This window comes from Octopus bimaculoides, chromosome 1, assembly GCF_001194135.2.
Source record: "Octopus bimaculoides isolate UCB-OBI-ISO-001 chromosome 1, ASM119413v2, whole genome shotgun sequence".
Lineage (NCBI taxonomy): Eukaryota > Metazoa > Mollusca > Cephalopoda > Octopoda > Octopodidae > Octopus > Octopus bimaculoides.
Window position 1 is genome coordinate 172,682,137 of NC_068981.1, and position 14,408 is coordinate 172,696,544.

Sequence of the window (14,408 nt, forward strand, 5' to 3'; positions counted from 1 at the left end):
CACAGGTAGTAGAAATTTTCTGGTTTCATGTTCTTATTAAGTAACCAGAAAAGTACATATGGTCACTTTGAACGGGTGGGAGTGACAATAGATTTTGTTGCCTTCAAACAACACAAAAATTGTGATATTTAGCAGGATACAGGTTGAATATTTCCCTACATTAGGTGTTTTTGCAATTGAAGCATGTACTTTCTAGTGAATGAAGAACTGCTATAACTGGTTTTTGAAAATTTAATATTTTTCATGTAAGGATTATTTTTATTTTACAGTCTGTACCAAAGCATGGAAAATCTAAACTGTGGTGATAAATATTTACATTAACTTTTTTTAAATCTTTGATGCAAGCAAGGTTGTGTTTGTTGGGAGTTTACTTTGGACAAGAAACTTCTACTATTGCTTAGGATTGACCAATAACTTAAAAATATATGTGTGTGTGTGTGTGTGTACCCTAACCCTAACCCTTAGGGTTAGGGTTGTGTTTGTGTATTTATGTGTATCTTTCACCAATTTATATCAATCATCAGTGTGAGAGACAGGGAAAAGAGTAGTGTTTTACAAAGTAAGACACTAAGTGCATTGGATTAGACGCACTTTGTCACACTCACTATCAGTAATGCAGTAAACCAGTGATTGACTTATTGGAAATCTGTAACCAACAATACTTTGTTCACTAATTATTTGTTAATAAATTATTGTCCTTGATCATATTATTATTGCAAAAGAGTTACTTCTGATTATCAGTTCCTAAGTTTTGCATATCCTGCTGTAACCCAATATATCTTGTGGCTTCAAGTTTATTTTAAATTCTCCTTTATTTGAGATGACATTAATCAGATAAAATTAAAAAGATATAGACAGTGTTTTAATCAGGAGTGTTTTTCATTTGTTTTAAGGCAAATCTTAATCTGCTTCATAGCCAATGACTAAGAAATATGTAAACTGGTTATTTAGTCTTGTTTGTTGTTCCAAACTAGATTCTGAAGATCTTGCATTATTCACTGCAATGACCACTTGTGTTTTTTCCTTCCTTTATTACCTTTTTTCCTGTTCTATTACAGTAGTCATCAATAAACCTTGCAAATGATCTTTGATTAGTCTATTTCCAAATTCCTAAGTAGTATCAATTGTAAGAGTTTCAGAGGGCCTGTCAAAGCTATGGTCATAACCCCTTCTTCCAAACCAGACTAATGAAAACAAAATTTTGCAATCTTATCATTTGACTTGTATGAAACATGTCGAAACCATTGACCTAAAAGGAAATGTTTTGTTGACCAATGTTCAGAGATAAAATTGTTGTTGTTGATTTTGTTAGAAGAAACAATTGTAGAAACTCTCAATAGTTCATTTTATTGACTCTCCAGACCTCCGAAGTATTTAAGGCCATTTCTTACTCTGTACAGTTACACTGAACAAGTCTTAAAAACCAGATAAAAGATGAAATTACATCTGGGGATAAAAATTTTATAGAAAAAAGAAAATTTACTTGTTACTGAAACTTGTAACCAACTGGATATTGATCTTAATGTTGTATTTGAAAATGTTCACAATATTTTATTTCTATGCATTGGTTAAGTTTACATTTGAGTTTGACACTAATTTCTTCTGTCACTGACTCTCTTAGTTTCTTTTATGTAAACCTAATATTTATTTTATACTGCCAAAGTAAACATTTACATACATATTCCAGTTAGAACTGGCATAGCAGAAATGTTTGTCTCACATTTTAAAACGACTGTAATTTTGATCTAAGTGATTTTTGTCACTCTAGAAAAGGGAATATGTTTATAAGTATTTTACTAATTTCAAAGCTTACATTCTTTCACTAATTATGGAAAGGTTGCAGAAAACTTGTTCTTGTAAATTGTTATCATTTGCAAATATTTTCTTACAGTATATTTGGCATTTTCAAAACTGAAACTGTGCCACTAGTTATTTCTTTTCTATCTCAATTGTATCTTAAAGTAGCTTATTTATAATTTTTTTATATATATTAAACCTGCCCATTGAAATAGAAATTATTGCTACTTTTTTTTTTAAATGATTTTCCTGTTTTCTCTTGCAACAATGGTTTCTGTCATTTTTTTTTTAAAGGAAAAAGTAATTTATGTGAGGAACAAAATAAAATTAATCATTAGAATTATGAAATAAACAATAAATTTGGACCCCAAAAAAACGATGCAAATCGTAAAGTGTCTACAGATTGTCATTGTTAAAAGAGAATAATAATAATAATAATAATCCTTTCTACTGTAGGCACAAGGCCTGAAATTTGTGGGGAGAGGTTAGTCAATTACATCGACCTCAGTGTTTCACTGGCACTTAATTTCTCGGCCCCCAAAAGGATGAAAGGCAAAGTCAACCTCGGTGGAATTTGAACTCAGAACGTAGTAACAGCAGGCAAAATATCGCTAAGCATTTCATCCAGCACACTAACAATTCTACCAGCTCACCACCTTTATAATAATATTAATAATAGTAATGATGATGATGATAATAATAATAGCCCTTTACTATATAAGCACAAGGCCTGAATTTTTTTTTGTCTTTTTGTGGCAGGGGTGTAGTTGATTACATCACCCCCTATACTCAACTGGGACTTATTTCATCAACCCTGCAAGGATGAAAGGTAGAGTTAACCTCAGTTGGAATTCGAACTCAGAATATAAAACCATGTGAAATGCTGCTAAACATTTTCTCTAGCAGGCTAACAATTCTGCTAGTCCACTACCTTTAATAATGATTATTTCTACTATAAACACAAGGCATGGAATTTTGAAGGAGGAGACTAGTCAGTTACCAGTGCTCAACTGGTACTGATTTTATCAACCCCCAAAAATTTATAATTGATCTTTAATTCAGGAAAGTACAATATTCTGTTTTGGAACCCACTGGATAGTTGCATATTGACTTTTTATAGTTAGTGTAGTCTTATTAAGCGGGGTTTTGATAATAAGACTAACTTCTGATCTAAAACACTCGCACACACTTACAAATACAATACACCTCCTCACACTTACATAATAAAGAATCTTTTCAGTATAAGGAGTGGGTGTTAAATTTATACATGAAATCTTGTAAAAAAAAAAAAGTCAAAAGACTATTAAAGACTAAGTGAACTCTATCTTAATGCAACTTACTGACTTGTACTTAATATAAGCCCTATTTCTGATAAAGATAAGTATGTAGTCTAACAGGATCAAATATAAAATTCAATTATCTTTTGAAGGTAATGTAATATTTATACTCTGAAAGATGCTTGATTTATTTTATATGTATGTATATGTTTTTATCACAAGATTTAGTTCTTAGGTGATATCACTTCATTTACATACTCTTTCCATACAAGTAAATTGTATGATATATGTAGTGGGTTTATTACACTAGCTGTATTAAAGTGAGTTTATGACCTGCATTAATGGATTAGATATGTGATAAGAATGGAGAGACAAGCGTTTCTCCTACCTCATTACTTTCAGTTTTTTTGTTTGCAATTCTATCTTTGCTGCACTGCTAATATGTGAAGATGCTAATTTGTTGCCTCTATATCTGCTTGGAGGATACACCAGCTGAAAGGCTGGTTAGTTCTATCTTACATATAGGATTTCTGACAAATGCTAACTGGAAGACAGCATCAAAGTATATTTCTGTCACCTCTCTACATCTTGGACATGATTGCCCAGTTGTTTGACCATGTCCTCCGAGTTGTAAGTCTGAATTTAGTCTTGTCTTCACATTTCTTGTGTTACAACTGCTATTGTAAGCACTCTCTATGCTTGACAACTTTCTTTTTTCTTTCTCATTTCCTTAATTCAAGTCAAGAGCTCTGTAGTATTTCTAAGTAGTAGAAACCCTTCTTCTTACCACAGATGTTGACATTAACTCAACATCTCGTGATCTCTGCAAATATCTCTCTCAACATATCTGCTCGTTTTTAGGTTTGGCATCTTAAACCACTTTTGAGATGTTGATAACAGATGGACTGTGGTAGTTATCTTCACAAAATAATAATAATAATAATAATAATAATAATAATAATAATAATAATAATAATAATAATAATAATAAGCCAGATTGTTATTTTATCATAATTTTATATTTTGTCAAAACTTGTGAAAATGTTGATATGACTTTTTTTCCCCTAAGTTTAACTAGCTATACAGGGACTCCATTACTGTGGTGAAATTATTAGTTGTCTAATAATGTCCAGCTGTAACAAAGATAATCCTTTTTAAAATTAATTCAGTGTTGCCATTTGATAAAAACCATCAGCAGTTATGGCAAACTACAAATCAGAATGTATTCTTTTATTTTTTGATTAAGAGTAAGCTATTAAGTTTCAACCATTACAACAAATTTCAATAATTTTAAATAAACCATTTATTAAAATTGTGACTTATTTTAATTTGAAAATTACTATTTGTAAATCTCTCAATGAGAGATATTCAGCAACAGTACTTTGTAGTAAAGGTTGTTTGCCAACATAACATGGCAGTCCTGGTTTAGGACAAATGTTGCAGTAATTCAGCCCCAGGAGACATTGTCTCCAGCTGGCTGTAGGACATGATCTGTGTCCTTATATTTTTGAACAAGGGAATCTATCACCCCCACTCAGCTCAAAACAATATCTGTGTATCATGATTTCTAGGATATACACAGATATTGTTTTGAGGGTGCTAAATGCTATTGTTTGAAAATATAAGGACACAGATCATGTCCTACAGCCAGCTGGAGATGATGTCTCCTGGGGCTAAATTACAGCAACATTCTTCCTAAACCAGGACTGCCATGTTATGTTGGCAAATAATCTTTATTTTAAATTCATTTGCTAGTTGAAGCCAGTTAGCTGTGGCTGTGCATAAGACATTGTTAATGAAAAGTTATTTTAGTAATTACAATAATATTTCTTTGGACTTCAGATCCAATAAGATGACCATTATTTCTGATGAGATAATCATACAGCATATTTGAACAATTAGTAAATTACCATAACTTGTGATTAAATTCTTGTTTTATCAAATAAGGATACTTCAATACTGAATTGAAAAAAAATATCAGAATTATTTTTTGGATATGTTAAAAGCAAGAATGATTTAATTAGTCTGTTATGATCAAACAGGTGATTACAAGATCACATGACAAAACAACTCCTCTTACTATTTACTCTTTTACTTGTTTCAGCCATTTGAGTGCGGCCATGCTGGCGCACCACCTTTAGTCGAACAAATCGACCCCAGGACTTATTCTTTGTAAGTCTATTACTTATTCTATCGGTCTATTTTGCCGAACCGCTAAGTTACGGGGATGTAAACACACCAGCATCGGTTGTCAAGCGATGTTGGGAGGACAAACACAGACACATAAACATATACACACACATACATACATATATATATATATATATATATATATATATATACGACGGGCTTCTTTCAGTTTCCGTCTACCAAATCCACTCACAAGGCTTTGGTCAGCCCGAGGCTATAGTAGAAGACACTTACCCAAGGTGCCATGCAGTGGGAATGAACCTGGAACCATGTGGTTGGTAAGCAAGCTACTTACCACACAGCCACTCCTAACTGGCTTCTTTTTATTTATTTATTTATTTTTTTGTCAAAACGATATTTCATTCTCATATTATTGATGCAGATTTAAATTTCCTGAGCATTGGTTGTTATATTTAATATTCACTAAATTATGTACAAGCTACCAGAGATTATAGCAGTCAAAACTTATGAATTGTAACTCCTTCTTTATAATTCCACTGTCATTGTACTTAACAACAGCAGGGAGTATAATTGAATTCAAGGGCATACAGAATAAGGATTCCCTCATATACTGGTCACATATGAAAATAAATTAGCAGATTTTAGGTGTACATTTAGCCAAGTACCTTGGAGATAAGGTAAGCTCCTAGCAAATCAAACCTGCAACCCACCTTAGGTTCCAGGATGAAACTCATTTAGCCTCATTTATCTTTCTTTCTGAATCATTCTTCAGTTGTTGCTGCTGATTAGAAAACATAAACAAACATTTGGTGCCTGACTCACCAGCATGTGTCATCCATCTATTCTCTTATTCAAACCACTGTAGTTTTGCCATTCTCAATGATGCAGCTGATAATTTGTAGTATCAAAATTTTTTTTATACTTACTTAGAAATAACCATTTAAGTCGCTCTAATGGTAGATCAATCTTTGATAGAAATAAAATTGCTTATATTATGCACCTTGTTTGCTAACATGTCAGTTGATTAATTTACACTGTGTATCCTGAAGTCATCAGACAAGTCTATTTTTTTAATGTCAGTATTATATTTAGCATTTTTCTACAGATAAATATGTTGGTCAAAAATGTTAATTCTGTAACTAATAAAAATACATAAATGTTCAGTTGTGTAGTTACTTTATGAAGCAACTGGTTTGTAATACAAAGGCAATATTTGTTAAACAATACAAAAAAATATTTGCTATTTTGGCTTTTAAAATATCTAAAATGCTTTTATATAAGTTTATTGTCTTTTATATATATATATGTATATAGTGACAATTCTATTTCAACAAAAGCTTTTAAAATGTTTCCTAAACCACTCCATTTCCAACTGAATTATTAAGTCTTTGAATTCCTTACATCATTTCCTATGTTTCTACTTTGTTATGTCAAGTCCATAGTGTTAGAAATAAGAACTCTGAGTTTAATTCCAACTAAGGGTGTGTGTGTGTGTGACAATTTGGCATCTAAAAACTAAAGACAATGCACACACACAGTATGTGAAATGGGGGAGGTGGATGGGCAAAAATTGGCTGAATAGAAATTTTCTGCAATATTTGAAATTCTAATCAACTGCACCCAGCCTTCATCAGGAAAATAAATATATATCATTTACATTCATATTATTTCATTTCATGAATTAAAGTTCTTCCTTCCTCAAATTGCACAAACATACATAATCCCTTAGCACATAGCTCTGAAGATACATAATTTGTTGAAGTGTCTCATCTGCAAATATCGCAATTATTAAATACATATTTTTAAAAAATTTGTATTGTTTTAGGTATTTATTTATCCATAACGATATAAAAAAAAACATTCTTTCCATAGTTCTCTTTGTTAGACATATTGAATTCATTAGCATTATGAATGCTCATACTGAGAAAATCAGCCAATCAACTGATCTGAATACAGTTATATGTGTAACAACAGGTTGAACATTCAGCACCTTAGAAAAATTAGTCAAAAAATGAGCTCAGAAAACATTTGTACCTTACTCACTTCTTAGGCTTATATATACAAGGGCTGAAATGGAAAACTTCCACAATATTTGAATTAGTTATGTTACCTTTCTCTTCACTTCTAAATGTTCTTAAATGTTTAGACTCTTTCCCAAAATATCTGTAACCAGAATCAGGTGCCTCAAATACCTAAAAAATTAAATATTTCCTTCCAACTTGAAAATTGTCATAGCAATTTCATTATGATATAGCTATTAGAAGTTTCAGATGTAATTTAAGTTTTCTTTGTATATATGTGTATGTTTGCATGTTTTGGAATGTGTTTCAGCATTTGTGTGCAAGCATAAGGGAATATTTGTTTACAAATGTTGTATGCATATATGTGTGTATGTATATGTGTGCTTTTGCATGTGTGTGTGTGTGTGTAGAAGCACTTCTCAATCTTATACAAGGATGGAATATCAGATAAAGTTTGGGTATAGTGTTATCAGAAAAAGTTGATTTATAGGGCACCCTTGTAGAAACTGTTTGTTTACTATTTTGGTAGCTGAAATTTCTATTTAGTATTTTCAAATGTGGACTTGTCAAAGTCCATTTATAGCTCATTGTAAGTGTTAGAAAGTTGACTTTACTCGTCAGAATTTTAGTCTACTTAATGTCGGTTGGTTTTTCACTCATTTATGCTGAGGAAGCATATCAATATTTCTGTAGATTTTTCACTCATTTATGTTGAGGAAACATATCGATATTTCTGTAGATTTTTGTATGCCTTTTCAGTATTCAATATTGAGGCAAGATTTTAAATGGTAAGTTGTCCACAAGGATATGCACCCACACACACTAACTTTTGCATTCTTTTGTTATAAATAATAAATTATATAAATTATGAAAAATGATAAATTCTAAAAAAAAATTTTTTTTTAGTCATATGAATGAGATATAAATTCACTGTAAGATCTTTTCATTTGTAATTTGTATATCATTTTAACATTATAAATTTATTATAACATTTATTTTCTTGCAGGATGTGGACAAGCTAAAAATTGAGGTAGACCATGTCTATAAATCCTTAAAGTACATCAAGGAAGTAGTTGACAAGGAAACTTTACAAATTCTCCCAGCAACTGCATCTGCTGTGTTAGAAACTGTAACTGGTGTCTTTACACTTCTCAGCAATTTCTTTTCAAACCAAGACAGGTAAAAAAAAAATTTTTCCTTTTATTTTTATACAGAGGATGAAGTTTCTGACTTTAAAAAAGATAATTCTAATATCTGATTGTTCTGATCGTTCTTTGTTGCATCTGTAGTTCTGAGTAAAGCAAATTCCTATCTATTTCATTTGGCTGTCTGACAGTATTCAAATGTAAATATTTTCATATAATTACTTATATTAACTAGTTTATTCAAAAACTTTGGAATGGAGAAACATTAAAGATGCCAGTAATGGAATGCGTATCATGGAATGGTTCTTTATTTCTGCCAATTTCATTTTAAAGGTTTATAGTACTTTCGCTTTAAGAGTTGGCAAGTGAGAGAATTTATCTAAGAAGAATAAGTTTGAGTTTAAAACAGTGTAATTTTAAGAAGCTTAGATTTTTCCTTAATGTGAAAAGCAAATGGACTCTTAAATCTGCTCTTCACAAACTAAGTCATTAAGAGAGCCACTATTTGTTGTTTGACTTGCTAAAATAGCAACCTAATCTCCTTTAAATCACACCCAACTACCTTAAAAAAGAAAGCACATATTGGATAATAATTATATCTTGGTTACACTCTGCAAGAAAAAGTTGGTCTGATCACAGATGGAATACTGGTTGAACAATCACCAGTGATGACTCTTGAGTTTTGTCAAGAATGTACTGGTGCCACCATAAAATGCACCCGTCTGCATCCTATTCTATTCTTCTGGACCTACATAACCATTCAATATATATATAAACCTTAATGATATTCACAATCATGCCACTTATCACACAACACCATTGACCCTTTTGTCACCATATTTCTAATGAAATACATTGTTATTGTTTCAATTAATTTTGAAAATAATGAAGAATTTAGTAAAATAACTGTCATTATTAAGTTGGTGTTTGAAACATGAAATTTTAATGAAAGGCTTTAACTTAAAACACTTTAAACAGAAAATTCATTGAACTAAAGACAGTCTCAAACAGGTTGGTATCAAGAGTTTATATATATATTTACCACCAATATACACTACCACACCTCACTACAACACACTGAAGAATAGATCTCTGGATCACGGTGTGTTGTTTGATTGACTACTTTTATCCTATACAACTTTTGAGCAGAGCTGAGCTACAACTAAACAATAACAATTTTCCTTTAAAACTTAACAGGTCTTATAAAGGAGAAAGAAACCAATATTTCTCTTTTTTTTTTAAGTTAAGAGACAGTTCTTGACCTCAATAGAAAAACTTTTGTTGCAAGTTATTTTATTAAGTTGATTTCTATTTCACTTATGATAAGTAAACTAATGCAACTCTTAGAATAAAATATGAAAACCTGGTCTAAGCTTTAAGAGTTTATGATATAAATTTACATACACATAGCACAATATTATTTTGAAGATATTGTTTTATTATTATTTGGGTGAAGTATGTCTAAATACAATGATCATGCTCATTTTCATTGATAATGAATAAAAAATATTGTAAAAGTGTTATTATTAGGAGGTTGTTGAATCAGGAGTGTAAATGAGTTAAAGCAAGAAAATCTAAGAATTAGCTCTAGTGATTAGGTAAGAATCTAAAAACGAATTTATGTTTGTACCAGAAAATGCAACTACTTAACATTCGTGACTGACTGAAAGATTTAAGGTCTGCTGAACTGAAATATGAGAATAGGGGAGAAAAGCTATGGGTTCTGACAACTTGACAACTGTTTAGGAAGTGCATGAAGAAAGGTCAGGTTTTGAAATATGCCTTAAGGGAAGTCTTTGATTTTCATGACTGTTGCCAGACTCTCCTTCAAACCCATCATATCTGAAGATGTTACACAGATTCATGACTAGATGCCATAGGAACTTCGGTATGCAGGCAACTTGGCTCTTATTTCAGGAGCTGCAGAATATAAGTGAAATTTAATATTGTATAAGCAATGTATTTCTGGAGTTTGCAAATGATGCAGTGGGATCTTCGGTAGACTGACTTGGAATCAATATTGTAAGTGTATCACATGCACTACATAAACTAAGTAGGCAAGGAATAAAAATAATGAAATGCCTAGATTACTAACAGGAAGTAGTAGATATATTCTGATACTTATTTTCTTTTATTATTGATGTGTATAGCTTGACTAGTTGTCAGTCATAGCTAAGCAAATTTCTTGTCAAAAGTATTTCCTTTTTTTTTTTCAAAGATGACAGGGTATGACTTGAGGAAAATTTGGCTGCTATTTCTAGCAGATTGAACAACCAAGTAGTGCACCTCTCCTCATTAGCTTGTTTAGTGTACAAGATTGTTTCAGAAGCTTCAAGAACTGCACTTTATGATGCAGTTGAAAGAATTTTTTTTTCTGGTAAAAAGAGCAGCTTTTATAATGCACATGTCAGATGTGTGGTGCTTTAAAGTACTGCACTATTTACAACAGTGACAGAGGCTTTACAGCCACAAAGGATAAATAGATTAAATAAGAGTTGTTAGATGTGCAAAATGAATTTAGAAAGTGAAAGTAAAATGAGCCACCAACATAAGAGTATGCTACATTGAACAAACATTTAATGTAAGTATATGTGGAAAATTGCTGAATTTGTTGAATACGTAAGAAGTAGGTAGGTCAAAAGTAGATTGCAGATGAGGTTAAAAGCTTTCAGATAAGATTCATGGAAAGATATTGTATTGCAGATATTTCTTGTATCTGTATAGGAAAATATGTTACATTAAATTAGAAATATTGTGTTATTTTGATTGCTTTTATTTACATATTTTGAATGGTAAAAAATTTTACAGTGGTATCTATAGAAATCATTGCTTAAATTTTGTTTTAATTCTTTGATGCAATTCACTATAATCACCAAATTTGTAGAGTGAACAGTTAGAAGAGTTTTACATTAGTTTGTAGTTAATATTTACTTCAGTTATCTGTGAATTAGATTTTATATAAAATATTTATAGTGAATACCAAAGTTAAGCTGGTTTACAGCAAAATAAAATTGTCTACTGATAACTATATGGTTCTTGGAAGGAGTCAGGAATTGATAAAAAAAAAAAATGTTTTACGAGTGCAGTAAATTTTGTAATTGAATATAGCTCTAAAGAATTATGGGGGAAATATAGCAGTAATGACAAGAACAAGGTCAAGACAGGACTGGCAAACTTAAAGGTTTATCATTGAGTAAAGACCTGCTTCTATTTCATTTTGTTATTTTTTTGCTAAGTTCTTTGTTAATTGTTACACCCTGGAACTATTATATTTGTATCTTGAGTTGTTGTTTACAAATGTTTTCATTATTCTATTTGATCATTGGCATTTACATATACAGTGTTATGATTATGTTGTTAAACTGTTATTGCTCCTTTCCTGTCTTGCAGTAGTATGATGCTATCCCGTCACAATCAAGTGTGCCAATGTTTAGCACACTTGATTCGTTGGGCTGACAAGATTCTGCTGTATGGTAATGACCAACTTAACAAAGATAATGCTCATGAAGTTATCAAGGCACTGGCAGATGGAATGAAAGTAAGTGATGTTATTTCTCAAGAATATTGTCTTTATTTTGTTTAGTTTGCATGGGAATTTTACTCTAAATTCTAAGTGTTATATCTTAATCTGAGAGCATTTATGTAGTATATGTACAAACATTTAATGACATGAGAAGCCTAACTTGTACAATAGTGATGATAAAATTATTGGTGTCCCTATAGAGATGTAATGGGCTTGAGAGAAGCCTGCCCTGGTACAAGCATGTGATGTGTATGGAGGATACATTTGCAGTGCTCAGCACTACATGCACTGAGCACTTGCAGTGGATGGAACCTGTGGAAGAGAGGACCTAGGAAGACATAGAATGAAATGGTGAAAGACTAACCTCAAGAAGCTGAATCATGAATAAGTAGATAAAAAATTATGATGATTAGCAATATGCAGTACTGGAGATGATCAGCCCACCTGTACAAGTATAGCAATTGGTAATTAAAATAATGATGATTGTGATAGAAGTTGAGAAGTATAATATATATCTAAGTCTTTCACTATTTAAGTCTCCATCTACCTTTTTACCCTCTTATCTGTCACCCTCTATCCTATTTATTGTATCATGCCACTAGTGTTTGATGTGTCTGTATTGAATCCCTCTGATATCACCCATTACCATTTTCATTTTGCACTTCCATCTCTATGCTTCTGAAACAAGGGATGATATTAAATCCATTGATATTCAGTACATCCTACTGTCACCTTCTACCATCTTCTCTCTCTCCCCCATGTAGCTCTTAGTTGAGATATACCTATCTTATTTACCAGCAGTTTTTCTATCCATTACTCATTCTCTTGCCATGATACATCTTTATTGCTCTCCCATCATGCTGCTTTCTATTCGATCTCTTTACTAACAACAAACATGTAGCTATCACTGTCTCTCTTCCATTACTCCTTCCTTTAACATCTTATTACTCTGTTTTTCCCATCACACTCATACTCTCCCTTTTATTCTCATAGTCATCATTCCTCCTATTGTTAACATTCTCTGTTAGGTTTGCCTTGAAAGGAAAAAGACTACATAGAGTAGTGATGACATTTTAGTCTTGTCAAGAGCATGATAATCTCTCTAATGCTGGTGCCACCATAATATGCACCCAGTGCACACTGTATAGTGGTTGGTGTTATGAATGGCATCCAGCTATAGAAATCATGCCAAAAATGGAATGCTCAAGTGAGATATGATTTGCCAACTCATCTAGAAGAGCAATAACTCCAAATAAGAATTAACTCAGTGTGTAATGTCCCATATAACCCATATCAGCATAGAAAGGGGATGTAAAAATAAATTATGATAAAAATCTATGCTCTACTAGTATTGCTTAAAAGAACACTTTTTAGATTTGTATTCCCTCTTCTCAAAAAGCAGCTAAAACCCCGCCATTCTTATACTAATTGTTACCAGTGATTCTCAACACTTTTTTGTGCCTAGGGATCAATTTTGTTCCACTGGACCTATATTCGATGTATATAAAAAAATCCTTCTGTATTTTTATAATTAAGTATTAGGAACTGCATTGAAAAATTAAAATAGTTTGTGCATTGTAGAAGTATAAGCAGCTTATTGTGCATAATTTTAACAACAAAATTTCATATGGAGCTCCCCCTGGGCCATATAGACCCTGGTTAAGAACCACTACCTTAAACAATCACTTCTCTCTCTTAACTGTTTTCTTATATTCTACCATTAGATTTTTTTCTTATACTGTATATCTTGAATGGGGCTGCTAAAGTTAATTATTCTGTGACCTTTCACTAAAATCAGATGTTATCTAATGTTTTTTTTCATTGCTTGTGTTATGGTCTAAAAGAGTTTATTATAAGTATCAACTGGTGGACTTGCACAGCTATGACTTCAACTTTGACTTGAAATTTAAATAAAATATTAAATGGATCTTATGAATTTCCCACAAGTATTAAAAGAAGAAATCTATAAATATGTACTTGCATTCAAGTCTGCCAGTGATTCAGCAAAATCTTTCATAGAGTTTGCCATCGTATGTTTTTTAATACATAAGGGACAAATAACTGTAGCACTTAAATTACAACCATTTTGTTAAATATAAAAATATAGGTTAAAATATTAATGAATTAAAAAGCAGTATAAGAACAAAAAGGAAAATTATAAAATACATTACTTTCCCCTAATGTATTGTGGTTTTATCCAGACTAAATAGTGTGAAGAAAAAAATGAGGAAATTGTAAATTTTAAAAAAAGTGAAATTTTATCTGCATCATCATCATCATCATCATCATCATCGTTTAACGTCCGCTTTCCATGCTAGCATGGGTTGGACGATTTGACTGAGGACTGGTGAAACCGGATGGCAACACCAGGCTCCAGTCTGATTTGGCAGAGTTTCTACAGCTGGATGCCCTTCCTAACGCCAACCACTCAGAGAGTGTAGTGGGTGCTTTTACGTGTCACCCGCACGAAAACGGCCACGCTCGAAATGGTGTC

General features: G+C 31.8%; 1 protein-coding gene across 6 annotated transcripts in view; it reads left to right on the plus strand.

The window, feature by feature from the left end:
• Positions 1-14,408, plus strand: part of LOC106880457 (rap guanine nucleotide exchange factor 1) — a 199,609-nt gene that overhangs the window by 117,242 nt on the left and 67,959 nt on the right. For all 6 annotated transcript variants that reach the window (XM_052972647.1, XM_052972635.1, XM_052972641.1 and 3 more), the window contains 2 exons: positions 8,253-8,425; positions 11,782-11,929. In XM_052972647.1, coding sequence (XP_052828607.1) covers positions 8,253-8,425; positions 11,782-11,929 — 321 coding nt within the window. The remainder of the gene's footprint in view (positions 1-8,252; positions 8,426-11,781; positions 11,930-14,408) is intronic.